The 26,783-nt window shown below is 44.7% G+C and overlaps 1 protein-coding gene across 2 annotated transcripts in view; it reads right to left on the bottom strand.

Annotated features, from left to right (window-relative positions):
* The window catches only part of usp5 (ubiquitin specific peptidase 5 (isopeptidase T)), a 33,227-nt gene extending 6,916 nt beyond the window's left edge, over positions 1–26,311 (bottom strand). Inside the window, exons 1-15 of one of the 2 annotated variants that reach the window (XM_083761926.1) lie at positions 25,990–26,311; positions 24,076–24,204; positions 22,224–22,281; positions 21,850–21,977; positions 21,048–21,193; positions 17,871–18,055; positions 15,583–15,677; positions 8,539–8,732; positions 7,490–7,561; positions 6,266–6,353; positions 3,693–3,818; positions 3,308–3,461; positions 1,486–1,654; positions 978–1,066; positions 328–513 (exon numbers count right to left, since the gene is read on the bottom strand). In XM_083761926.1, the coding sequence (XP_083618052.1) occupies positions 328–513; positions 978–1,066; positions 1,486–1,654; positions 3,308–3,461; positions 3,693–3,818; positions 6,266–6,353; positions 7,490–7,561; positions 8,539–8,732; positions 15,583–15,677; positions 17,871–18,055; positions 21,048–21,193; positions 21,850–21,977; positions 22,224–22,281; positions 24,076–24,204; positions 25,990–26,097 (1,927 nt within the window). In that variant the 5' untranslated portion in view covers positions 26,098–26,311. The remainder of the gene's footprint in view (positions 1–327; positions 514–977; positions 1,067–1,485; positions 1,655–3,307; positions 3,462–3,692; positions 3,819–6,265; positions 6,354–7,489; positions 7,562–8,538; positions 8,733–15,582; positions 15,678–17,870; positions 18,056–21,047; positions 21,194–21,849; positions 21,978–22,223; positions 22,282–24,075; positions 24,205–25,989) is intronic. The other variant, XM_083761927.1, reaches the window with a different exon arrangement.
* Between the last annotated feature and the right edge of the window lie 472 nt (positions 26,312–26,783).

Here is a 26,783-nt window from a genome sequence, read left to right on the forward strand (position 1 = left end):
CTATTTTTCAATAGCTAAAGCATAACATGATGCCAACACCAAAATGGGTGCCCGGTCAGAATGGGTTAAAGTCTAACTCATGTTGATTAGGTGATGTAATGGTGATGTAAAACAAACATTAAATGCCATTAACAATAAAGAGACGTAATTGAGGGACAATATGACGTACATTTTCCCTTCTTTGTCAATGGCGTTTTTAAAAAACAAAAACAAACGAACATGGAACACATAACAAAAAATGTGAGGAAGGAAAATGGAGGAAAGATGGAGGACACGGACGACGTCGCCAGTGAGGAAGGAGATAAAGGACAGAAAGGACAGACTGACACAGCAGTGGGGAGTAGAGTGAGTCGTCCTCCTCGTTGCCGTGGAAACCCAGGATACCTTTGACCTCCACGTCAGGGGTCATGAGTGGGGGCGGTGCCACCTCCGGCAGAAGCTCCTCCCCTGGCTGCTGGCCCATCCCACGGAGCGCGCTCAGATCCAGTGTGTCGGGAACGTCGATGCTCACGTCTGCAAAGGAAACGCAAACGACGCTCGTCATTCTCCATGTGTTGTCCAGCGCTGCTAATAGCCCTCACCTGTGGCTTCATTAGGCTAATTCTAATTATAGGTTCTTCTAATTCTCCAATGTGAACAATTATCCAAAATACAGATTGTAAAGTAGAGAAAGGAAACTGACGGAAGAAAGGAGGAAGGACTTCCAGACGGAATTTCATTGGAGATGTTACGAAATCAGCAGTTTATTTACTTAATTTTGACTGCATTTAGTAATGATGATTTTCACTGTATGTTTTTGTAATGGAAATTGTGTTTGTATGGGTTGGTTAATAACTGTAATTCTTCATAGATTTGTAAGGGCAATTAGATCAAAGTTCAATAACTGCAGCTTAGTAACGGCAATTCTGATTGCCACGGTAAAGGCAAATAAAACATTTTCTTAAAAGACACATTTGGGACCATAAACCTGTACTCACCCAGTTTCTTGGGGACCCAGTCAAGGCCAAAGGTGAACTTTTTGATTTGGATGACGAGGTGGTCAGGGAAAGAGGCAAAGCGGGTTGTTCTGAATAGGAAAAAAAAAGGACACAATGCTAAACCAAAACCCTTTGGAGAAAAACTCCCAGATGAAAACCCCCAAATGACTACCATCAAAACAAAGGTTTTAAGCACTAGTATAGCTTTAATAGCAACCGAAAAGATGCTTTAATTTCATGCCATCAATCAGTTTATTGCATCCCGCAAAATTGGTTATCCTTTTGTCTGTCCCCCCCCGCCCCCCCAAGGACTTCAGTAATCTATCCTGTAAGGGAAGTTATACTGTTGTACCATCATACTGCATACTGCATCACTGCATTATTTTTCAGGTGGCTGAATAACTCATTTTTGGAAAATAACCTTTTCATATACGCTTCTTATAAATTATGGGGAAACTATATCCAGTATGGGGCGGGTGTGTGCATTTGTGTGTGTCTTTCTCCTTACTTGGTAGCGGTGGTCTTGGCCTGTACGGCTGAACTCCAGAAGTCTGTGAGGACCTCTGGTTCACTGAGAGCAGCCATGCAGGCTGTGAATGGGATCTGGGCACGCACCGTCGGTGGAGGGTTCGAGGGGTCAGCCTCTTCGCGCCGACGCTCCGCCTCCTGCAGCTCCTCTATAAGGAGGACAGAGATGTAAAGGTGAGGAAACAAATTAAGGATTGACGCCAAGGCCAGTGTCCCTCGGACATTTTTGGCTCAGGTCACCACTCCTGAAATAACTTTTTTCCATCCACGGCACCCCTGAATTACATTGTGTACACGTGTTGTGAGCTTGGAGACCAGACAGTGGCCTTGTGGTTAGAGTGTCTGCCCTGAAACTGGGAGGTCAGGGGTTCGATCCCCAGCCGGGTCATACCAAAGACTCCTCCCTGCTTGGCACTCAGCATCAATAGGTTGGATTGGGGGTCAAATCAACTAATGATTCCTGAGCACAGCGCATGCTGCAGCTCACCGATCCAAGAGATGGGTCAAATGCAGAGAACAAATTTCACTGCGGTAACGTGTGACTAATCCTACGACTTTGACTTTGACTAGATCTGCAATTTTTTTGGGCCTTCAAGTCAGCCGCTGCCCGAAAATTACGAGTATAGGAGCTTGCTGTCCCTTAATGGCATTTTGGTCCAGCGTCACCCGCTATCTCTTTTGCAGACATCGGTATTTATTAATTGTCTAGTCAAATAAGTTATTTGACTTGTTGTGCCAGCCATCGTGCGTGATTCCATTTGCTCGATCAGTTTCATCACAACACAGCAAATTTCATTTCATCCGATTTCCCGACATTTCATTTTCTCTTGATACCGTTTCATAGACTGCCATGCACAATCTATATAGCTTGAAATACGTAGATCACACAGCACTTTGAAATGTTAAAAATGAGCGAGATCTGAGCGAGTTGTGACTCTATGAAAAGATGAGTGTTCTTGGTCTCTGTGCGCTGGAGAGAAGAAAAAAATAAGAAAACGGCACGGGGAGGGGGAGGGCAGCACAAGTCAGGTGCACAAGTCAGGTGAAAAGAAGCAGCTTGGACTCCTCATGCATAGAAGGAAGCATGAGGTCAGTCCGCTGCGCCCCCAGGTTGGCAGAGGAAGTGTAGCGCCCAGGATTACATTCGATAATTGACACTGGGTGAACAAATGGGTTACAAAATTGTTGGATGAAACATTAAGGACTTAATTTGCTTAAGGAATGTAGTATAAAATATCTCAACTAGAACAGATACAAGCACAGTCACCCCAATTAAGTAACCGCCTCATTTTCATCGTTTTGTCACATTGTACAGTAATGCCTGCAGACGGTTAGGCAATGTTACTACGCAATTTCTCTCTGGAGCTTGATGAGTTCATTCTTCCTACTGACCTGTGTTGGTGGCCTGGTCCATGGGAACAGATTCTACTGACCTGTGTTGGTGGCCTGGTCCATGGGAACAGTTTATACTGACCTGTGTTGGTGGCCTGGTCCATGGGAACAGATTCTACTGACCTGTGTTGGTGGCCTGGTCCATGGGAACAGTTTCTACTGACCTGTGTTGGTGGCCTGGTCCATGGGAACAGTTTATACTGACCTGTGTTGGTGGCCTGGTCCATGGGAACAGTTTATACTGACCTGTGTTGGTGGCCTGGTCCATGGGAACAGTTTATACTGACCTGTGTTGGTGGCCTGGTCCATGGGAACAGATTCTACTGACCTGTGTTGGTGGCCTGGTCCATGGGAACAGTGTATACTGACCTGTGTTGGTGGCCTGGTCCATGGGAACAGTTTCTACTGACCTGTGTTGGTGGCCTGGTCCATGGGACAAGGCAGCTGGAGGATGTAGTCCACCCTCTGCGTGTACTTGGCTTTCTGTGACTGCTGACACACAATCCTCTCTTCCACCAGGAACCTGAAGGCTTCAGACGGGTTTTGACCCGAACGACAGTTCCTCTGTGAGGACACAGGAGGAGGGGGGGCCGAGTTAGCACTATGCATGAACAGAAATTAAAATTTGTGACGATAGCTTGCCTTAAACTATTATATTAATATCAGTAAAGAATAATTGACATGAAGGCTACTATTGAAATATTTGACTTAATCAATCAATCAATCTCTAACTAAAAGCAAAGTGCAGCAGAATCGTTTTGTTCACCAAAATGTTGAGATGGACGGCGGATTTACCTCCACCATGTTTATGAAGTGCAATAGGAACTCCTGTGCATCCTGCTGCCGGTTGGTGGAGAACTCCGGGTGGCCTCGTCCAACCAGTGCTTTGAACATGCGTGGTGCAATGCCCACTTGGTCTCCCTGGAAAACAGTATGAACAAGATCCGTCACTGCATTGGGGTACATCGGTGAACCATGTTCTTCCCCCAAATCACCAGTTCAACAGGGAGACAATCCACCAGCCCTGGCTTCCCTGTCTCTCTAGCTCTTTAAAACTCAATGACTGCCAAGGACTTATTTAACAACGACGTGTTTAACGCCTTTAACAAAAAAAAAAGAAAAGAAAATTGGATGAGTTATTGAGCAGAAAATAAATGTTCACATTGTTCAGGTAGCTGAAAAACTTTCAGCCCATCAGCAGTGCCCACCCATTTATCAGCTTCAGTGTTCCAGTTCCAATTTTGTTTACTCATTCCTTTGTCCTCACTTCCAATTGTACTCGTTTAATCTGTACTGACTGAGTCCTCCATTATCCTGACTGGATAAAATTGGTATCACCACCTGTTAATAAAGAGCTGGAGAGACTCCTGTTACTGAACACAAAACACTATAGCAATGAGTATTATCAGAATATAGTAGCTCTATATTAAATAGCTATATTGTTATATATCTCTGCTGTCGGGAGGAAACCTCATAACTCCAGGAAATGAAAAATATAAATTTTTCAGGAAATATATAAAACTGTATATTTTTTAAACAAAGCAATAGTCTCATCAAAGTTGGTGTGATTTTATATATTGTCAATTACTTCCATTGGTTCAATCGGTTTTGGAGTACACTCATGTCGGCATGGCATTTATGAAGTGAATTAAATAATATTTATAGGCCTACCCTACACATGTTTCCCTCTCGCCTCGCTTGTCTGGCTGTCATGTCCACTCCACGCACGCATGCATGCATGCATGCACGCACCAAGGCTACATGATGACACATCACAATTGCATCGCCATGAATGGAATACGTTTGTAGGCTACTATATTAATTTTACCCAGTGGTGTGCAGTGCACGTTAAAGCAGTCATGTAGCCTAGATAGGCGAAGGCGATCCCAGTGAAACACTACTGTGGGTTCTGTGGGTGAGTGATGCCTCCAGTGAAACACTACTGTGAGTTCTGTGGGTGAGTGATGCCTCCAGTGAAACACTACTGTGGGTTCTGTGGGTGAGTGATGCCTCCAGTGAAACACTACTGTGAGTTCTGTGGGTGAGTGATGCCTCCAGTGAAACACTACTGTGGGTTCTGTGGGTGAGTGATGCCTCCAGTGAAACACTACTGTGAGTTCTGTGGGTGAGTGATGCCTCCAGTGAAACACTACTGTGAGTTCTGTGGGTGAGTGATGCCTCCAGTGAAACACTACTGTGAGTTCTGTGGGTGAGTGATGCCTCCAGTGAAACACTACTGTGGGTTCTGTGGGTGAGTGATGCCTCCAGTGAAACACTACTGTGAGTTCTGTGGGTGAGTGATGCCTCCAGTGAAACACTACTGTGGGTTCTGTGGGTGAGTGATGCCTGCACTGCACCTTAATGAGATAACCTGGCAAGGCAGTCATAAATAATCAAAGTTTATGGAGTGATTGATGAATGAATCATAAACATATGGATGAAGGCTGGTGTGTGCTGGTGTCGCCGATTAAACGGCGCCCGCCGCGGTCCCATCCCATCTCACATAAGCAAGACCCAGATGTCCAGATCTGCCTTTTATCTGTACTGTTAAAGCACTTATTTAAATGGGTGAATGATTAAGGCCTATAGCCTACAACTGCAAATAGAAGAGCTATAGTATAGGCCTATGCTTGTCATTGTCACTTGGAAATAAAGGCGTGCAGTCAATTTATGCCTAAATATATATTTTTAATATCACAGGGATTATAGGCATCTGATGTCACGCTGCGCTCCCGAATCATCTCACAAGTGCGCTCGCATATATATGTTTAACAAGGCCAGTAAAGCACCGTTTGATTAAGCATAAACTTGTACATTGTAAACATGTTATATTGTTTTTAATTGCTTGTAAAGTTGAAAATCTCCATCTTTTTTTTTTTACATATACATACATAAACATAAACATTTTTATATTAACAGTGTAGGAGTGAATACATATGTTTAGATGCCTGTGACAGCCTGTCAGCTGGTAAAACAATTCTGCTCCGCTTTTCTATGAGAGAAAAACAGGTGAGGACAAAGCCTACGACAGGTCCCGACCGGACGTGATATTTGGCCAAGGTCATGCGGGAATAATACCGGTAAATGCCGAATTGCGGTGACGCCACGTTGATAATTGAGGGCCATAGTCTCTAGAAAGAGAAAAAAAAATCAAAATACAAAAGAATATTTTCACTAATTTGGTCCTGGCTAAACAAGGTCTAATTTCTCTTTTGGGAATCGATGCTGCTAGTTTGGGAACCTCTGCTCTACCAGATCGTCGTCTTCTGCTTGGATCAAACACCTGAATCTGATTTTTAACCTTTTATTTATGATAATAATGTGCCATGGTCATCTAAATGAGTTATACGGTGCTAGTTCTTGCTCACCCTGGGTTCAGGCGTGCCAGATTCATCTCCAGGGTCTGGCGCCGGTTTGGAATACTCTCCTGACAGTAGGCCGTAACCGAGCTTGGCTCTGTAGTAAACAAAACAGGCATAGGGTTATTATTTATTAGCCAAGATCCATCATATCCTTTCAAACGATCAAATGGCAATGATCAAAAGGAAATGGTCTCAGTCACCTCTGAGGGAATACACGCATGTGCCATCACTAAGGGAGGGGTATTATAATAACTGTCCTTTCACAAATACATTTTAATGGTAAACCGTTTCAAGTGGCAGGGTGAGGGTTGTCAATGAAATTATCTGTGAAATAAAATATCAGACAAGTGTTCATTTTGGCAGCCAAGTCAATTGAGGTTTAGTTTTAGTTCACATTGAATATAATTATAGAATACACATTGAATAAATGCATTTGATCATGAACTAAAATGTTTGCAGTGATTTCATCAAGATGATTCAGATTGTTGACGTGTAGAAGATCAGAGGCTCGCCGTTTTCATGCCTAGCACTCCAGAATACCAGTGACGTCGTTAGAAAAAGTATTATCCAATGATGTCCTAGCCTAGTTTATACTGTATAAGACAAGTTATGGCTCATGACTCATAGCTCTGGGCATTTAAACTCAATGACAAGCATCCTGTGTCCATGGACACGGAACTATTAGAAGAAGAATGTATCATCTCCTTGAGCAACACATAACACTGTGAGACATTAATGACATGTTGTGAGCCGCTGGAAAATTCAGGAGGTATGAGCCAAGTGGCTCACGGGGCCTGCGAGACCTTCCAAATGATATCCATGAGCCAAAAAAACCTGGCTCACAGGGGTCGTTTTGGACAGTACAAATTAGGCTTCGGGGCTTTAAAATCAAGCTCATGACCTCAGTAAGAGAGTATCTCTCAAAGTTCTACTGTACCGTCTCATAGGAGTAAGCAGAAATTATTTTACAAACCCATTCTAATTAAATTCCTATTCTGTTTGCTTGATGTAACCCAGTCTCATAGGAGTAAGCAGACATTATAATTTTACAAACCCTTCTAAGGTAAATTAAATTCATATTCTGTTTGCTTGATGTAACCCAGTCTTATAGGAGTAAGCAGACATTATTTTACAAACCCTTCTAAGGTAAATTAAATTCCTATTCCGTTTGCTTGATGTAACCCAGTCTCAACTGGGGTCCGGTGGCTTCTACTTTAAGAGGACACTCACACTTGGGTTTTGAAGTCCTGTGTCGGATCACTAGGTGCTTCATCGAAGATCTTGTCAATGTTGGACACATACCTTAGTCAAAGAAGAAAATAATTTTAAGAATTGGCATTTAGTATCTTTTTCACATAAAATAACATCAGTCAAAGTGATAAATCTGATCATTAAAGTTAGGCAGCACATGCAGTGACAAACAGATGGTTGTTCCCTGCCAGGCCAAAGCAAGGCGTGGCCGAGACTATGTTTTCTACCCCCGTCCATGTTTGTGACCGTTTGTGTGCAGCTAATCTCCTGGCACTGCTGGGCTGATCAGTGCGGAACTGAGCATGCTTGGAACTAGTAAGTCAAAACATTGGCCTGTACTGTGCCACCAGGGGGCTGACATTCCCTTCGAAATATATTTTGATTATCACTCCTACAGATTTTGTCCAAACATCACACAAATGGGTACACATCAGCTCTATCCGGCAGAATTCATATTCCATCCTGATTGGTTAAGATTGGCTTTGAAAGTTTGCAGCAGTGGCCCGCTTGGAACAAAATGTCTCAAATCATGAACGCATCGCCCGACTGCTGTGCAACTTTGCACATACATTCTTGCTAGGCCAAGGAAAAAATGCCCCCCCCCACATTCTTTCTAATCGGCCTCATGGTGGCACTATATAACTCTTGCAAGGCCAAATCTCATACAATTCGTTACACATTTTTCTCAGCATCTCTACTGATGCATTTGCTGTTGCTTGGGCTTCATACAGATTCTTGTACAGGCCAGTGACACGGTCACTCACTATAGTATAAGCTATAATTCCAACAACTTCATTACAAGGAGATCAAGCCAGGAGACCCGAAAGATCTGATGGAGAACGGTTTCCGTTTTCTGGTCATGGAGGCTTCAAATTCACCCACCATTTTAAGAAACCGAGGAATTGAGACCGAAACACAAGAGGCAAGAGAGGAGGGAGAGAAAAAATAGAAAACGGAGACATTCGCAAAGCTCATATATAGGATGAAAAGTGAATGAAGGCGACAGCGAGGTGTGGTTTTTTACTGACTTGCTCTGGAAGTCGGGCACGGTGAAGAGCACTTGCATGACGGAGTTGAGGTAGCAGCTGTTGCCTAGGTTCTTCATGCCAGTGAGGCCAGAGCCATGCAGGGGCCGCAGCGTGGTGCCCGACTCCTGGATCACCTCCCACTCCCCGACCCGCTGGTTCGCCGCAATCTCCAGCTCCGTCATCGTTCGCTCCGTCTACAAATGGGATGGGAGGGGAAGAGAAGGGGGCGGAGACATGAAATACACTTCAAGACTCAGTGAAATGAAAAATACGGGCATTTTATTTTGTCTCACTCTGAAAAGGAAAGCTGTGTGTTTTTTAACCAATCAGAACGTCGCATCCCTCCAGGCTATGGGACGTAGCTCTGTCTCATGCGCGACACGTGCACATGCATGCAGAGTGTTTGTTTCTAACCTATAATGTATTCAGATACATATTCTAGCGTGCTGATTACGTTTTTATTTATTTATATATATATATTTTTTTATCCCACGATTTTGTAACCCATTTTCACCCCTGTGTCAATCATCTAATGTGATCCTGGGCTCTACACACCCTCCACCAACCTAGTCCCCATATATGGGGGACAAGGGGAGAGCAACGGACTTGAACTCATGCTTCCTTCATGCCTGAGTGTCCAAGTTGCTCCTTTACACCCGACAGGGGGGAGTTTCCCTGGTTGGACGTAGCACATGGAAGGAACACGTTATTCCAACCAGTTCCTTTCCCCTCCATCAGGCGCCCCGGCTGGCCAGGGGGAGGCAGTTTAGTGACCAGGATTACTGCATGTTTTTTGTGAGGGTACCTACCCTAGGGGACACGGGGAGAACATGCAAACTATACACAGAAAGGCCCTTCCTGATAACGAGTTGACACCGCCTGGACACATGTCTAAAATGAAAATGTTCCCATTGTTTTGGCATCCAATGTTAGGTATGCCCATTATGATGAAATTGTGAAAAACGATTTTTTTTTTCGTTTTTTTTTCTTTTCAATAAAGACAAAGGTTGAGTCAAAAGTTATGTTGAAACCAAAAACAAAATGAGCAGACAATATTGGACCTGGAACACCATAATATTTAAGCTGACATATGAGTGCTCTATGAACATTTCTTTTTTTCTCTCTAACAAATCAATTACCTCCAAACCTTTAAACTTTTTCACGGATAAGCTTCCAAAACACATTAACCAAACAAAGGACGAGCAGGACTAAAAGATACAGTGAACTTCATTTATCCCATGGCAGGAAATATAACACTGCAGGACCAAGGAACAAAGGGAACACATAAAAATACAATAGTGGATACCAATACAATAGAACATAAAAATGCAGTAAAGTCAACTCAAAATCCAATATATATATTTTTTGTTTTTAAACGCATCAGCGTGTTGCATGTTGGCAGGTCACGTTATCAGGGGGAGATGAGTGGAAGAAAGGGACAATGTGCGTGAAAACACAAACAGCTGGTGCGGAAAAAGGTGTGGAGGACAAAACGGATGGGGAGAGGCCAACTGAGTACAGAGGGGGAGAAGAAAGGTCTGCCATGTTAATGGTTAAAAACAGTGAAAAACAAGAACTGCCAAGAGCGATGTATAAATAATACAGTAATAAAACAGTGCCATGACAGGAGTTAAGATGTAAGGGGGCGTTCAATAATAAAAAAAGCCAAACGCCATGAGTTTTAAGATGATCTACAGTCCCTATCGCACTGCGGTTGTAACTGCGAGTAAATCGAAGGTGGCTCTTTGAGGCAGAACAGCCCATACAAATCTGGAGTACTGCCCGTGGAGAACCATTCAATATCTCTCAGCCATTTGGTCACACTCACAGTACAGTAATGTTGGTGCAAGAGGACAGGCAGAACTGGGCAGCCCCATTCCACCTTTCTCTTGGCTTTCTCTTCATCTCTCACAGAATAACCAGTTGGATCCCAACCAGTCAGGATTCAAACCAGCCCACCCACCCAATTGCACTCATTGCAGTCACAGTCATATAAGCCTGACATGCTGCGTCCCAATCTGTAGTAGTGATTTCTCCAGGTGGGGCTAAATCCATTCGGGGCGGAGACGTAGGTCCCAACGTATTATCTTCCGTCGTGGCTTATTATTCAATAGGTCGCGGTTTAAATATTAATTCGTCCCGACGGTTTAATAATTCGCCCCAACGGTTTATTTTCGTCGGGGCTATTTATGAATCCGTCGGCGTTCGCAACGTATTTTATAATAGGTCGCGGCGGTTTGATAATAATTCGCCTCAACGGTTTATTTTTCGTCGGGCGAATGATGAATACGTTGGCGTATTACAACTCGTCGTGCCGTATTAATTAATACGTCGAAAGGGTGCATGCCTTTTGTGGAGAACCTGCAGGGCAGCAGGCCTTTTTACGCGCACATCGTGCCCGGCGATCGGCCCACGCGCCCGAGCCCGGCACCACCGCGTGCGCCTCGCCGGCCCGGTTCCGTGGAGCTCTCCGCAGTCTCCAGGCGAGCCTGCGTTCCCGAGCTCTCACCTCTTTTGCGCACCGAAAAGAGCAGATCTACCCCTGGGGGGGTTCCCGTGGACCGCACGTGTGTGTGTGTGTGTGTGTGTTAGAGACCTGCAAGCCCGTACCGACGGGGCCCGGCCCACCAAAACGGGCCGGGCCCGGGCCGACTTTGTCACTGCCCAGGGCCGGGCGGGCTCACGCGCCGTTATATAAATTTTCCGATGTGAATTTCACCCAGAATGGACTTGCTTCAGCAGCGAGGCAGCATGCTCCATAGTGACGTGACAATAACCCCTCCGCAGTGTCCGCACACACACAAGCCACAAGGCAAGCACACTAAAATCTGGTCAAAACTATAAAGACTTTGAAACAACGTGTTTTACATTCTATCTCTCTCGCTCCGCGCCTATAAACTCTCGTCCTCTCTCTCTAATTATTGTGCAGCGCAGCTGTACACACACACACACACACACACACACACACACACCGAGTACTAAGTAAGTAGCCTATAGGCTACGGCTCTAAAAACATTAAATACTGCGGGAGCATTATTACCACACTAAACAAAGTTGGATTTGTACATTGCAGAAACTGCAGAATGCAGATACATAACGTAAGTGTTCTTATTATTGTCCGTCTACTCTGGGTTTTATAATGCAGCGCGAGTCCGCGATAGCCGATCTGCAAGCTCACAACGCGTTGCACTGATTGACAGTGCACGTGCAGCAGCTACTGTATAAAATTATATTTAAGTAGGCTACATTTTAGGGCCGGGCACGGGCCTAAAATATAGGCCCGTGCCCGGCCCGGGACCCGTGGAGTTAAGGCCCGTCCGGCCCTAAGCCTGTTGGTACAGTCCAGAAACGGCCCGGGCCCGGGCCGGAAGCCAGACATATTTTTATTTAATATTTCAAGCATGTGTGCCGCCGCCGCGGTCGCTCTATTGGTGCACGGACGCAGCAGCAGCAGCTACTGACTCACAGCTGCACTATATCGCTCTGATAAACCCACATTAAGGAACAAGAAGTCAATAACACACAGACGTCACAGTAAAAAGTAGCCTACTTAAATATAATTTTATACAGTAGCTGCTGCACGTGCACTAGGGCTGTCAGAACGAATTTCATAATATGAAAGAAATTCGAATATTAAAAAATATATATATATTCGAAAGCTAAAATTGTAAAATTGCCATTCGAATGGAGCTTTTATCATTTATTAATTCTATTTAATATTTTTATTTTGTTTTATGTTATTTTATCCGCTCACTAAATGTATTGAGTAACGAATCTACCGCTGTGAAATCTCCCCGGCCGCTTCCACTGCATGTGAAGAGCGAATGTGGGCCGGGTTCCGGACCCCGTGGCCTCGCGACCGTAATAGAGACAGCTTAGTGGCCCGGTGATAAATGAGCGGAGACTAGCCAGCTACACGAAGGTGACAAGGGCACGCGGTCAAAAACGTCGAAATGTCTCGAAAATATTTTCGGAGGCTCAATTTTCGTGCGTTCAAGGCCCCGTGGCCTCGCGGTACCGCCGCTGACAAGCCCGCGGTTCCGTGGGTCCTGAGCGGGCCGACGAGGGCTACTCCGCATGGTCAAGCCCGTCGCGCAGAACCCAGGCGGTACCCCCGAAAAGTTCCGAAATGTCCGGAGGAGCGGCGGCGCTTAGAGTGACCGCAATGACATGACATAATGTCCGTGGAAACACAAGCATTCGGTGGGTCTCGCGCTAGGCCTGTCGTTTTACGTTTCACGTTCACTGTAAAATGCATTTGCACTATAGACAGACAACAATCTTACCGTGCTGAGTGCACTGTGCTCAATAAAACAGTTTAAACGCTATTTTGTGCCGTGAAAACCATTATTGCTGTGTGCTGAAACTGAAAGTACTGCTTTGACGTTTGGAAGGGGGGGCCCTCTAGTGGACAGAACGTGCATCGTATTATATTCTGTGTATTATTATAGGCTAAATATGAGCTAAAATAAACAATGTAAATATTCGAATATTTTAGAAAATTACAAATAATGAAGCAATGAAATTCGAATTGGATTATAGATGTGAACTGACAGCCCTAACGTGCACTGTCAATCAGCGCAACGCGTTGTGAGCTTGCAGATCGGCTATCGCGGACTCACGCTGCATTATAAAACCCAGAGTAGACGGACAATAATAAGAACACTTACGTTATGTATCTGCATTCTGCAGTTTCTGCAATGTACAAATCCAACTTTGTTTAGTGTGGTAATAATGCTCCCGCAGTATTTAATGTTTTTAGAGCCGTAGCCTATAGGCTACTTACTTAGTACTCGGTGTGTGTGTGTGTGTGTGTGTGTACAGCTGCGCTGCACAATAATTAGGAGAGAGAGAGGACGAGAGTTTATAGGCGCGGAGCGAGAGAGAATGTAAAACACGTTATTTCAAAGTCTTTATAGTTTTGACCAGATTTTAGTGTGCTTGCCTTGTGGCTTGTGTGTGTGCGGACACTGCAGAGGGGTTATTGTCACGTCACTATGGAGCATGCTGCCGCGCTGCTGAAGCAAGTCCAGTCTGCTGTCTGGGTGAAATTCACATCGGAAAATTAATATATATATTATATATATATATAATTAATAAACCGTCGGGACAAATTAATATTTAAACCGCGACCTATTGAATAATAAGCCACGGCGGAAGATAATACGTTGGGACCTACGTCTCCGCCCGAATGGATTTCGCTGTCTCTTTAGCAGCATTTGACACAGTGGAACACCGGCTTCTCATAGACATCCTTGCGACTGTGGCATCATTGAGACAGCACTAAAGTGGTTCTCCTACCTCCTACCTAGATCTACCAGGTTTCTTGGAAAAGGTTTGCGTTCATTCACCCATAGCCTCCAGACTGGAGTCAAACCAAACATGACTACTGTAAATTCCTCCTTGCTGGCCTAAATTATCCATGATGCAGCATTATGCCTGGCCTGCTTCCTTCAGTGGCTCCTGGTTACTGCACACACAGACTACAAAACGCTAATTTTAGCCTACAATGCAACTGAAGGCATGGCATTCCCACACCTACAAGGCATGAAGGCAACACTACAATCCATCCCACTCACTTTAGATCAGCCTAACACAGGAATGCTGTATGAGCCTTCCCTAAAACACTGTAGACTGTAGACACATGTCCTAGACTCTTCTCCCTCCCAATGTGTGGAATCCCAGCCATAACTGCAGTCTCACTCCTAATATTTGTCCGTAGTATTCACAGTACGCACCTCTAGTTCAGATTACACCTCAACCCCTAGCACTTCACTATCCTACGCATTTCTTTTGACTGATGCTAATCTACTATGATGATATATCTTGGTCACTTGTTCTCATGTTTTTATTTCAAAGATTTGTTTTTCTCAACCGCAAATGTTAATAATGTGACTCTTATTTAGACAGATAGGTTAATTGTTTACCTGGTATCTTAGTTTATTTGATGCACTACACTGTTCTCTCTGCACTGTGTTTATTGTCTCCACCAGGCCGAAGGCATGGGGAGAGTGTATGTTTTGCACTCCGTCCGTCCGTGTGTCCATCCGTCTGTGAACAGCTAATCTCCGGCACCGTTAACCCAGTCGTTGCCAAATTTCACACACACACACACACACACACACACACACACACACACACACACACACACACACACACACACACACACACACACACACACACACACACACACACACACACACACACACACACACACACACACACACACACACACACACACACACACACACACACACACACACACACACACACACACACACACACACACACACACTCTCCCTGGATGCCAACAATGAACCCCAGAATTTCCAGAACGGCCTGTTATAGCGTCACCAGGAGGCCGACTTTTGAAAAACACTATATTACTCCTCCAGATTCTGTCCAAAAATCCCGCAAATCGTATGTGTTCAAGATGGATCTATCAGATATTTCATATTACATCCTAATTGGCTAACATTGGCAAAATTAACAAAAAGCCTCAAATCATGAACGCAGCATGCAATTTACGTGAAATCTTTCACAGACTTTCCTACTAGGCTGAGGAATATATCCCACCCTTTTCACATTGGCCTGTTATAGGGCCACGTACAGGTGGATGTTAGCCATACACATTTCTTTGGAACAAAATCCCTCAAATCATCCAATTGCCATCAATGGTGTAAGAACAAATGGCACCCTTTCCACATTGGCCTATTATAGCACCACCAGGAGGCCACAACCTGACCTGGCCTGGTGGAGACCTGTGCCCCGAGGGGCACTTTTTCTAGTTTAGCTTGTTTTTTTTCCACACCGCGAGACATGGCCAAAGCATTTCCAGGGGTCCCCAGCAAAAAACGTTGAGAACCCCTGCTGTGGATAAGATTGTCTGCTAAATGCCTAAATTGTAGACGGGGGTGCAAATCAGCAGGCAGTACATATTAAACATTAGTAGGGAGGCATAATGCATACAGTACAACATACACACAGGAAAGACGGGTGCTGGCAGGTAAACCAGCAGATACGTTATGTGTGTACTGGTCCTACCTTCTCCATGGTCATCATGTCGATCCCAAAGTGAGATAAGTGCTCTGGCAGCTTCGGATCCAACACCATGTCATCCTCATCATAGGAGTACACATCTGGGGGGGGAACAGTCCATCAATAAAGATTTGTCTTTTTTAACCCATTGATGATGGGAACCCCTTTTGGTGTTTTAAGCATTATATTATACTTTAGCTATTGAAAATAGCAGAACTACAAGCTCATAGCACGGCACCTAGTGCCGTGCTACGAGCTTGTAGATCTGCTATTTTAGAAAAAACGTGAAAATGTGTCGCAAACTGCACAGTTTGTGACACATGCACAGTCTACACGTCTGATCACTATGCACAACACAATGTCATCGTCAATGCCTAGAACAGACACTTGACAATCATGTATTTTCAATTTCACCTGCAGTCCACTCTTTTGAACAGATCAACCAAGGTCCTAGGCGTGTAACATTTTGTGGTATTGGTAGTCTCTTGCCCCCAATTCCTTGGGACACTCTTTTCTTTCCATAGTTAATGCCTTTCAACAAAACCCAACTTTCCATTTAGAGAGAATAAGGTTTCGTAGAGTAGAATAAACTTGATGACCTCCATCTGTCATCTGGACAGAGGTTTCCATTTGGCAAAAAATGTAATCACAATTTCTTTCAGACAGGATCACAATCCGCAATTCTTTTCATTTTGGTCTTCCAACTTCCAAGACTATTTTGCGAGTTAATGAACAGTACAATTAAACATTTAAAAAAATCTATATATATTCTCAGAGTTAAAATAACAGATTATATTATTGTCTGACTGTAATATTTATGGCATACTTTTTGTTTGGGGACTCGAGGATAAAGACTTTTATTGATTTTTTTTTGAAACATAGTTCAAACATAGTACTTTTTCAAAAATAAAGAAATGGGAGACACTAAATTTGAATTAAGTGATGCTCAAAACCTGCAAAACAACACCATCAGCAAAATCACATCATTAACCACCATCGAGCACTGTCTGCAAGGCTGCAGCTTCCATTGATGGTGCATTCAATTGATATATGGTACTGTATCATATTAAAAGCCTTCCTCAACTTCCTTTTACATTGCGTTGTGTAATGCATCTCAATTGCGCCACTCGGTGGCGGTAGGTGGTCTTGCAGCTGGTCCTTTTTTAGGGTTAGCAAAAATTATCCTTGCTGTTTGTTGCCTTGCATGGTGTAAATCCTAAAATCGATGCGATATCTTCAGCTGCTGTTGATTATAAATACTGTAATGCAAACTAGTTTCCTCAACATTGTACAATGAAACAGGTCTCAAATAAATTCTTTAAGCTAAAGAAAACATATATACCCCTAAAGGAAACTAAACCTACAAATAAAAAGGTATAATATAGTTACAGTGGGCGTGCCCAGCTAAATGACAGAGTTAGGAGGCAAATGGTACCATTTGTACATTCTCAAGAGTTAGAATAACAGATTATATTGTGTAGATTGGGGTCCCGGAGAGGGGGTGGGGTCAGTCTGTGGCCTAATGCTAATCAAACAAAAAAATCATCTGCTCTAATGCCTTCATTAGACTGGTTTGTTTTGGCCATGTAGCAGCTGGCTGCGTAATTGCAGCTCATGCACAAATGTGCTGGAATCCCCTCACTCAAAGTTTGACTGTGCTTTTTCTTTTGAGGGGGTTAAAAAGGTTTGTCGGGTAGACATCTGACATCAATGTTCCCAATTCAGTGTTTTGCTAAATCTAAACCACTTCAATACACCAAAGTCAAATTCCTTTTAGGACAAACTGGTCCATGTTGCCACCCATTGTTGCCAAACAAAATAGGGGGGGGATCTTTGAAGGAGTCTATGAGCAAAAAGAACAGATCTACAAGCTAAAACGCATGCTAGACTGTACAACCATTGCTCTGTAGAGTATAAATTAAGGTACAGAACTGCGGCAATTGATAGAATAGGCACTGCAGTACAATAATAACAAACGCATAATAAATCCTCCCCATAGACTGCGACAGCGACAGAGGGGCGCCGTCTCAATCGAACTTCGCAACGTTCGCCACAGCAACTCGCTCGCTTTAGGTTGCTCGGTGGCGGCTCTCGTGGCTCAAGTTCGCTTGAGACGGCGCCCCTCTTGTCGCTGTCGCAGTCTATGGGGGAGGATTTCAGCGTAATATGTACAGGTACGTATTTTGGGGTTTTCTAGTAGTGCGGAATTGCCAAACCAATCACGGCAGCAACAAACATAATGGCCATGACAATGAACCAAATGTAATGTTTGGACCCTGAGATTGAACCCTCACCTGCTCCATCAGGGGTGATGGTGCCCAGTTTGACAGCCAGCGGATGTCCCGTCTGTTGGAAGTAGACCAGGGCGTGGTTGTTCCCGCCAGTGCCGTCAAAATAGCGGCGGCCACACAGTATTTTACCGTCCGTCAGGTTCATCCACAGGTTCTCCTGCAGGTCGCACACCTCACACCGCCAGCCGCTAGAGAGAACAACAGAAAAGGTTAGCGTTGCCTTGGCTAATTTCGAGCAAGGATGCGTCCTAGCCCCGGTGATCTTCAATATTTTCCTCACAGCAGTTACACTCATTTCCCACAAACGCCTGAGGAACACGGATGGAGTCGGCATTAGTTTCCGCCTGGATGGCAACCTATTCAACATCCGGCGCCTCCAGGCATTCACCAAGACAACTGCCCTCCAAATCTGCGAACTCCAGTATGCAGATGACTGCACGTTGATTGCGCACTCCCCCGAGTCCCTTCAGCATACCCTCAATGTGGTAGCTGCCACCTACAGAGATGTTGGTCTTCAGATCAACATCAAGAAGACACAAATAGTCCACCAACCAAGCCCCACACACACTCCCACACCGGTCTTTCACATAGACAACACCCCTCTGGAAACGGTACCACACTTCAAGTACCTTGGCAGTATCCTCTCAGACAGTTGCAACGTTGACGCAGACATTCAATCGCGCATAAATTTAGCCTCCGCCGCGTTTGGTCGCCTAAGATCACGGGTCTTCACCAACAAGAACCTGAAGGCCTCAACCAAGGCAGCAGTGTACCAGGCAGTATGTGTGTCCACACTACTGTATGGCTCTGAAGCCTGGACACCATACAGACGGCATATAAGATCTCTGGAGGCTTTCCACATCCGCTGTCTGCGAAGGATCCTGGGTATCACATGGGAGCACCACATGACCTACGCAGAAATATATGAACGCACCAACTCATCCAGCATGGAGGTGTTTCTGTCACACAGACAGCTCCGCTGGTTAGGCCATGTGATACGCATGCCTGCAGCTCGTCTTCCTCGACAGGTCCTCTACAGCCAGCTTCAATCCGGCCAGAGGTCTGCAGGAGGCCAACAGAAGCGCTACAAGGACCACATAAAGATGCTACTAAAGAGCTGCAACATTCCACCCTCAAACCTGGAAAGGATAGCAGTAGACCGGGACGCTTGGCGCTCCTGCAACTCAGGTGTCTCCCGCTGGGAGGAGAAGACATCCCTGAGACGCGCAGAGAAGCGCAGGCAGCGGCATGAGCGCGCTGCAGGGACTATCCACCCAGGCTCAACACACCCCTGCCCCACGTGTGGAAAAGTGTGCGGATCAGCTATTGGTCTCAACCGCCACATGTGGGCGCATGAGCGCGCCAAGCGCTGAAAACCCCCCCTTACCCCCGGGAGATATGAAGTCATCATCGACTACGATGGACTGCCATAAGCAAGCAAGCAACAATTCCCATAATGCTTTGGTGTACTGCTCCTCCTTGTGAATAGGGGGAGGGCTGTGTTACTGAGACAACATGTAGTCCAGGAAGTAAGTGAGCCCCGTGTCAATGACATCATGGACACTTTGAAATACCAAAATATCTAAAAACACATATATATATATTACCCACATAAAAACCCCCGGAAAGTGTTTCTTGTCTCCCATACATCATTAAAAGAAGATCTGGTTGCAAAATGGGTTTAATGGAATTCTTATGGTAGTGATGGACCAGTGGCTTTTAAAGGTTGTTAGACGGGAAGTGACCGTCGTGTCTTGGAAATTCATTTTCAATGAGAGGCGGGTGATTATTTTGGACAAGCGGAGAAGTTGAGGGGCGTTGCCGCAAGTGGTCGCGGTCCGGTGAAATTGTCACGCATGTGCTCCTTTGTGCACACGCCCATGGGCGGCAAGACCTGGACTGTGGGCAGCTGTTTTTTTTCCCCACACTACACGGGCCGCACCCCTCATGTGCAAAACGGGTAACTGATCCAAGTAACGCCTGAGTCACTCGCTCCCCGTCGGAAACGGCGTTTGTAATCATTATTGCAGAGAATGTTTTTGTTCAATTGTATTCTCAGAGTTTTCTCACACACACACACACACACAACTAGAAGAGAAGAACTAAAGTGATGAACGGCTTTCTTTTATTTTTCAAGTAAATTCACCATTATCTGAAATATGCTGTGCATATTAAAAGAGGTCAGGAGACCAATAAAAAAAATGAAATCAGCTCTTTGTCATTGCTTATAGTTTCAAGTTTGACATTCATTCATTCGGGGTGCATACTTAGTTTAGACTAGTCATTGGGTAGACATGGGTTAAGGTTAGGTGTGCTGCCCCGTGGGAGGTTAGGGTGAGGGTTTGAGATAGGTTGCAGTTGTAGGACTAATGACTGGTCTAACCAAATGACTGGTTTAAACTAAGTACTGTCTAAACTAAGTACTGCAACATTCATTCAACCTTTATTTAAATTCTCTGTAATGCACCAATGGATGCCAGGGTGTTAAGTTTAAGTTTTTGTTGCAAGAGATTCCAAGAATCAGGTGCACCAATGCTGAAAGCAGCCTTTCCAAATTCAGAGTTTGCAAATGGGACCAGAAGGCCTAGCCAATCACTAGAGCGAGTTACAAATGCGACTAGGTTTCTGATGTAACATGGATGAAATACAGTATATGATGGTCATTTTCCGACCAGGGCTTTATATATGAAGAGGTGCCAATGATTATTGCGTCTTTCAGTCAGAGAAGACCAGCCCACGTTATCATACTGGACTGATTGAATAGTATTAGTCAGAAGTGTAAACACTAACAGAACAAGATAGTCAGACATTTAGGCTAAAAGGATAACACAAAAACGGGACCTTGTGGTACTACTACCACCAGGTTAAATTAACTAGTATGGCCATCCACAACATACTTGACCTCACCTCACTGTTTGAGAACCTCTGTTCTAGGTAGCATTTTGTTTTCACAGGCATACACCTGCACTCGTACAGTATGTCAGTCTACATGTTCTCTCTACTGTGCCTCCCATCATGCTTTTCAGCTATTATTAGGTTTATGATAATGGAAAGACTGGAGCCTTCTGTTCTGGAATTCCCACACCATGTCTACAATTCACCATTTCAATTTCAATCTGATGGAAGGGCCAGAGTAACTTGGACTAAACGTAGCCGGGTGGAATATCTCTCCCGTCTCACCTGGGTAGAATTTTGACCCCGTTGTCCAGCTGTTTGAGGTCGTTGGCGTGCCGAGACTCCTGTCTCACCTCTCCGTCCCACTGTTGGACCTGCAGGGCGTGCGACACCGAGTCTGCCGCCCTAAGACCATCCATGGACAGAGACACCTGGGAGAACAAACAGAGGCTAGGACTTCTCTACAGTACACCACTGACACACTTTCAGACCCACTGCATTCTGCACTGGTTCATTTGCCAGTGAAAGTATGTAGTGTCATAGATATACCTTTATGACAAATGTGCATTTTGCACTCATGAGTGATGATGATGTGAACACGGCATTGCTACCTGCTTTGGTCTTATCAAAAGGTTTTACACTGGCATCAGCCAGTCAAAAACCTTTTGATAAGACCAAATTTGTTTATTAATTCTTTGGTGTTTATAATTTAAGAACAAAATAATTGTATTGTCGTTTGTGGCCAAACTATTTCTTCTTTAACAGTCTGTGCCTGGGAATTTAATCATTAAAACTCATTAAAAGACAATTACTGTTTACTTCAAGATGGTATTGTGTTTGTGTGTCATGTTCATAGTTTCATACATGGTTTACTCTAGTAAGTATAAGTATCATAGGGTAAAATAAATGTTACTGTGCATCCGTTTTATTCAGATAAAAGCATTTGTTTTATGCATGGCTGAAAACAAAACGCAAATCAGTCTTTAACGAACAATTTGTGTTTTTTTTGCATGCATGCTTATTGCATGCCGTTGTACCTCGACATGGTGCTCTGAAAAGCAACATGTCAGTGGACTCAGTGTCTCACCCGCTCTCTTACAACATCGGGCATGGTAGCAAGGTCATCTGATGTCACTTCCTGTCGGTCCGGGAAGAGGACAACTTTTACATCTTCCTCATACTGCTCCTGCTCCACATCAAATCCTCCTTCGATTCCTAGGCGAATGGTGAATGAGGCCATGGTCATTCTTTAATAAAGGACTGATACTATCAGGATTGCGTTTATTTTTTCCTCAACCATAACTATATCTGATGATCAGTTATAGTATAGCATTGGAATGCTACAATAGTGAAGGCAAAAATGAATTTCCTTGTGTACACAATAAAGTCAATATTTTATTCACGCTGTACACGTGATAGTGTAAATGGCTGTTTTTGTGAATTCCACTCCCATGCACTTACCTATAGCCAGTCGGGTTGGCTTTTTCTTAGGTGGGTCAGAGTTATTGTCATCTTCCTTCTGAGGAGGAAAAAAGCATTGGGAATCATTAAGTGGACACCAAATGTGTCCTCCTGCTATACAGACCGATGGAGACAACGCACCTAGATGATGCATCATTAAGCAATCCACTGTGCTTGGTTTCTGGCCGTATTCAACAAGGCAGCTATGTAAATAAACGTAATGAATGGTGAGCGGGTCATTGTTGAGAAATAAACGTGTTCAGGGTGATAAAGACCCCTTCGCTTTCTGTCAGCATCTAATCACCCCGTCAGTTTATTCCTCAACAATGACCTGATCAGTGCTCACCATTCAATATATCTTGCTTATATAACAAAATACATACATAAATGGATGCACCTGGGACGTATCCTCAGTGATCAAGGTCATCGGGGTTTCGGGTCTCGCAACATCATACCCCTCACTCAGGTGACCCAGCCGGGAGTGATCAAGTCCCGACTTACGTCCCAGTAGCTACCCTCGATAAGTCCCATTAGGGAAAAACCAGGGCCACACAATCCATTCCTCCTGAACTACTGCCGGGACTGGGAGGTACCATTCTGGCACATGGAAGGACTAGGCTCTGTGGGTTGACACCTGTCCGGGCCCCTCCTACGTCTCACCAGGTCCACTCCTGCTCTCACCAGGACAGGCCCTGTGCGTTGCACCAGACTCCCAGCACCAGGCACTTTATTCAGGAATGGTGGATTCTCAAGCCGCAACGGTTCCGCAGGCCCCACCTTGCCCTTGGTGGTGCCGCCGGCTCCGCTTGAGGCTTGCATGGCCCTCCTAAAGGCCTCACCGTGGGTTTGTTGGGCTTCTTCCTCACGGAAGACACAGGCTGGGGCGCTAACCCATACTGCTCCCGGGTGCCGTCTAATTTCCGGCTGCCACCCGTCTCTCCGGTGGTCACCAGACTATTCCTGGTTGTCACTTAGTCTATTCCTATGAGTCACTATAAATAGAAGAACTATAACAAAATACATACATAAATGGATGCACCTGGGACGTATCCTCAGTGATGTATCCCAAGGTCATCGGGGTTTCGGGTCTCGCAACATCATACCCCTCACTCAGGTGACCCAGCCGGGAGTGATCAAGTCCCGACTTACGTCCCAGTAGCTACCCTCGATAAGTCCCATTAGGGAAAAACCAGGGCCACACAATCCATTCCTCATGAACTACTCTGCCGGGACTGGGAGGTACCATTCTGGCACATGGAAGGACTAGGCTCTGTGGGTTGACACCTGTCCGGGCCCCTCCTACGTCTCACCAGGTCCACTCCTGCTCTCACCAGGTCAGGCCCTGTGCGTTGCACCAGACTCCCAGCACCAGGCACTTTATTCAGGAATGGTGGATTCTCAAGCCGCAACGGTTCCGCAGGCCCCACCTTGCCATTGGTGGTGCCGCCGGCTCCGCTTGAGGCTTGCATGGCCCTCCTAAAGGCCTCACCGTGGGTTTGTTGGGCTTCTTCCTCACGGAAGACACAGGCTGGGGCGCTAACCCATACTGCTCCCGGGTGCCGTCTAAAAGTCTCTTAAAGTCATTACCCACTTTTAGACACAATTACAAACCACAGGAAATATTTACATGAATGTCTATTACTAGGGCTCTTCACACAAAAAGAAAATAAATCATGATTAATTGTCAAACTAAGACGGGTGGCAGTGGTTTTAACTTAAGACATCTGAGACTCCATCTTAACAAAAGGTCCGAGATTTGATCACTGTCATGTATCCTGTCACACCCAGCATCCTTTGACTAAGACATGATTGAACTAGTAGTGATCACAGCCTTAAAAAACATAATGGTTACCTGAGTCTTACGGGTCCGCGTGATGTGCAGATAGGCCCGCTGTCCAGTTCTGGCATGGTGCCTGTCAACGTACTGGCTGCCAAAGCCTAGGAAACTGTTCATGCACACATACAGTCCTCCCTCGCTCTCCTGCAGTTCAGAAAAACAGACAGGTGTGTTTACCATGTAGACTCAGAAAATCCGACTAAATCCGACTATGCTTGCTTAACCACGGAGTATAGACTATAGAGTATAGACCATGGGGGGGTCTATACTTTGTCACCTCCTTTTTTACCACCAGTCCACACCAAATGCTTTTGCCAAAATTAGCCGATCTATACAAGCTGACAATTGTCCTCTTTGTCTGTCTAAATCCAATTGTAATGTTATGAGCAACTTTCTTGTAATAAACACAGTAAAGCCATGAATACTAGTGTTCTTCTACATTCATTACCTGTGCTCTCTGCTCGTTTTGAATCACTCAACGTCCTGCATAATTATGTACAATTATGAAACAGGAGGACATGGAGTAATTAAAAACGAGCACTGCACAAAACCACTTCACTCACATGCCTGGCACTAATGGGGAACGTTTTGTGCAGGTAATGCATGTGTAAAACACAGCAAAAAGAACACTTGTATGTTCACAGGGTTCTGATTTTACGGGGGCCAGTTTCGAATTGCAGCCGTCCCTATGTGCCCTTTGAGAGCAGTTTTGAAGGAGTCAAGGGATTCACATGTCTTAATGACTGTTGGTAGGGTGTTCCACATTTTGGTGGCATAGGAGTGAAATTAATTTAGTCCCTTGTTTGTGCCGAATCTGGGTTGCACATGGTTTGTTGTACTCACTCTGATGTTGTGGGTGTGTGGACTTCGTTGACATTAAAGGGCCACTTCACCCCTTTTGCAAACAGAGCTTATTTTAATGATGTTTAGGACACAAGGAACACTTTCTTGGGGTTTGTGTGTAATATGGTTTTATAGATATTTTAGTTATGAAGCCATGTTCCTTCTTGGACTACAAAGTCACAGCTCCATGCAGCCTCCTCCCTCTCCACAAGGAGGGGAAGTGCACTGAAGCAATCCAGTCAAACACAGACTTCATTATTTTTCTGGCCATAGGGTGCACATTTCAAATTTGTGCTACTGTTAATATCTACTACAAATACTATTAACATTGAGTGACTGCAGTTTCATCCAGCAGTGAAATGTCCCTTTAAGGAAGTATTTAGACAGGTACATGGGTATCTTGGTGCTGTATCGAATCTTGTGGACCAGACCCATTGCAAGATGCTGTACTCTGTCGTCAGCCCTAAGCCATTCCAGCCTGTCAAAGTGGGCATGGGTGAGGTGGGTTCGGGGAGTGAGGCAAAGTGGTAGCCTGACCTGTAGTAGAGTATACATACATATATATAGAGTATAGAGTCAGTTGCAAACAAAGCACATGACAGGCTTGCTATGTGGAAACAGTGGACACAACATTGTCTGCACATGTCAATATTATCAATTACATTATAACCAAAAGGCTGCTTGCTAACGTGTTGCTGCCATTCAAATAAATGTAAGCTACGTCCGATGTCAGAAAACAAAGCCAAGCAAAGAAAGCTCTAAATGTTGGGTGTTTAAACGAAAGTAGAGCTGTAGTAGAGCATCAAGTGCTATGTCATTGCTGACACCACGTAGACTGTTAGCTAGCTAGCTAGCTTGCAGGCTAATTTGACAACACAGAGCTAGGTTAGCTAACCTAGCTTTAGCCTAGCTTAGCTTCACTGTTAAGTTCTGCCTGAGTTGAACATCAAAGGGGGCTAATATGCTAAAGTGAGAAAACATGGTAGTCATGCTGTTTCGTTGGACATCATAAATGAAGAAACCCTGAAAGGTAGCGACACTGTGTTTCGGCCGGCGTTGGGCTTGTTGAGGGGAATAAGATCTTACCGGCGTGGAAAATGACAAGGCGCATTCGTCTTTGTGGACACGATCCCCGGGCCTCGGTACCCGAATTGTGGACAAAACTGACATCAAAACGTCGCTGACCTCCGCCATGACAAGCTTTAACAAGCCCTGCCTTTGAGTTTGGATCCCCAAAGCCTTTGATTGAAACGGCTCGGAATAGTGGCTGCAGTTCGGATCTCCTTCTCCTCCTGTGTGAGCCGCTGGCTGAATGAATCACTGTGTAGTGTGTGATGTGATGTGATGCTCCGACGGAAGGCCACACGCTCACACTCAGCTGCGCTGCGGGGGTAGCAGCGTTACAGCCATATTCGTGACCTATCGTATACAGTGACTCGAGGCTCCGTCTTTTGAGCTAATTTAGAACTTCCTGTCTGAGAGCTAGCTAATTTAAGACATCCGGTTGCCTTCAGAATAAAATAAGGTTATTTAATTAATAATTATTACATTACATTATTAGTATTATTATTACATTACAGTTATTGTAAAGACACACATTATGTTTCTGTGTAAAAATAAGTAATTAAATAACATCAAAAAGTTATCTAAATGGATAAATGCTATTCACTGGAGTGAATATTCTATTATATTCTAAAAACGACTTATAAATCCTAAAGCCTTGTTTATACTTCACTGTGCAACGGTCCTATGCTGGACAATAGCAGATATGCAAACTCACAGCACATCTCATTCAAGACACTGAACTTGCAGATCTGCCATTTTTGAACACACTATAAAGTTAACCATTTATCATGCTGCTCTACGTGGCACTGCATTCT

The sequence above is a fragment of the Protomyctophum parallelum genome (assembly GCF_964188405.1).
Source record: "Protomyctophum parallelum genome assembly, chromosome: 3".
Classification (NCBI taxonomy): domain Eukaryota; kingdom Metazoa; phylum Chordata; class Actinopteri; order Myctophiformes; family Myctophidae; genus Protomyctophum; species Protomyctophum parallelum.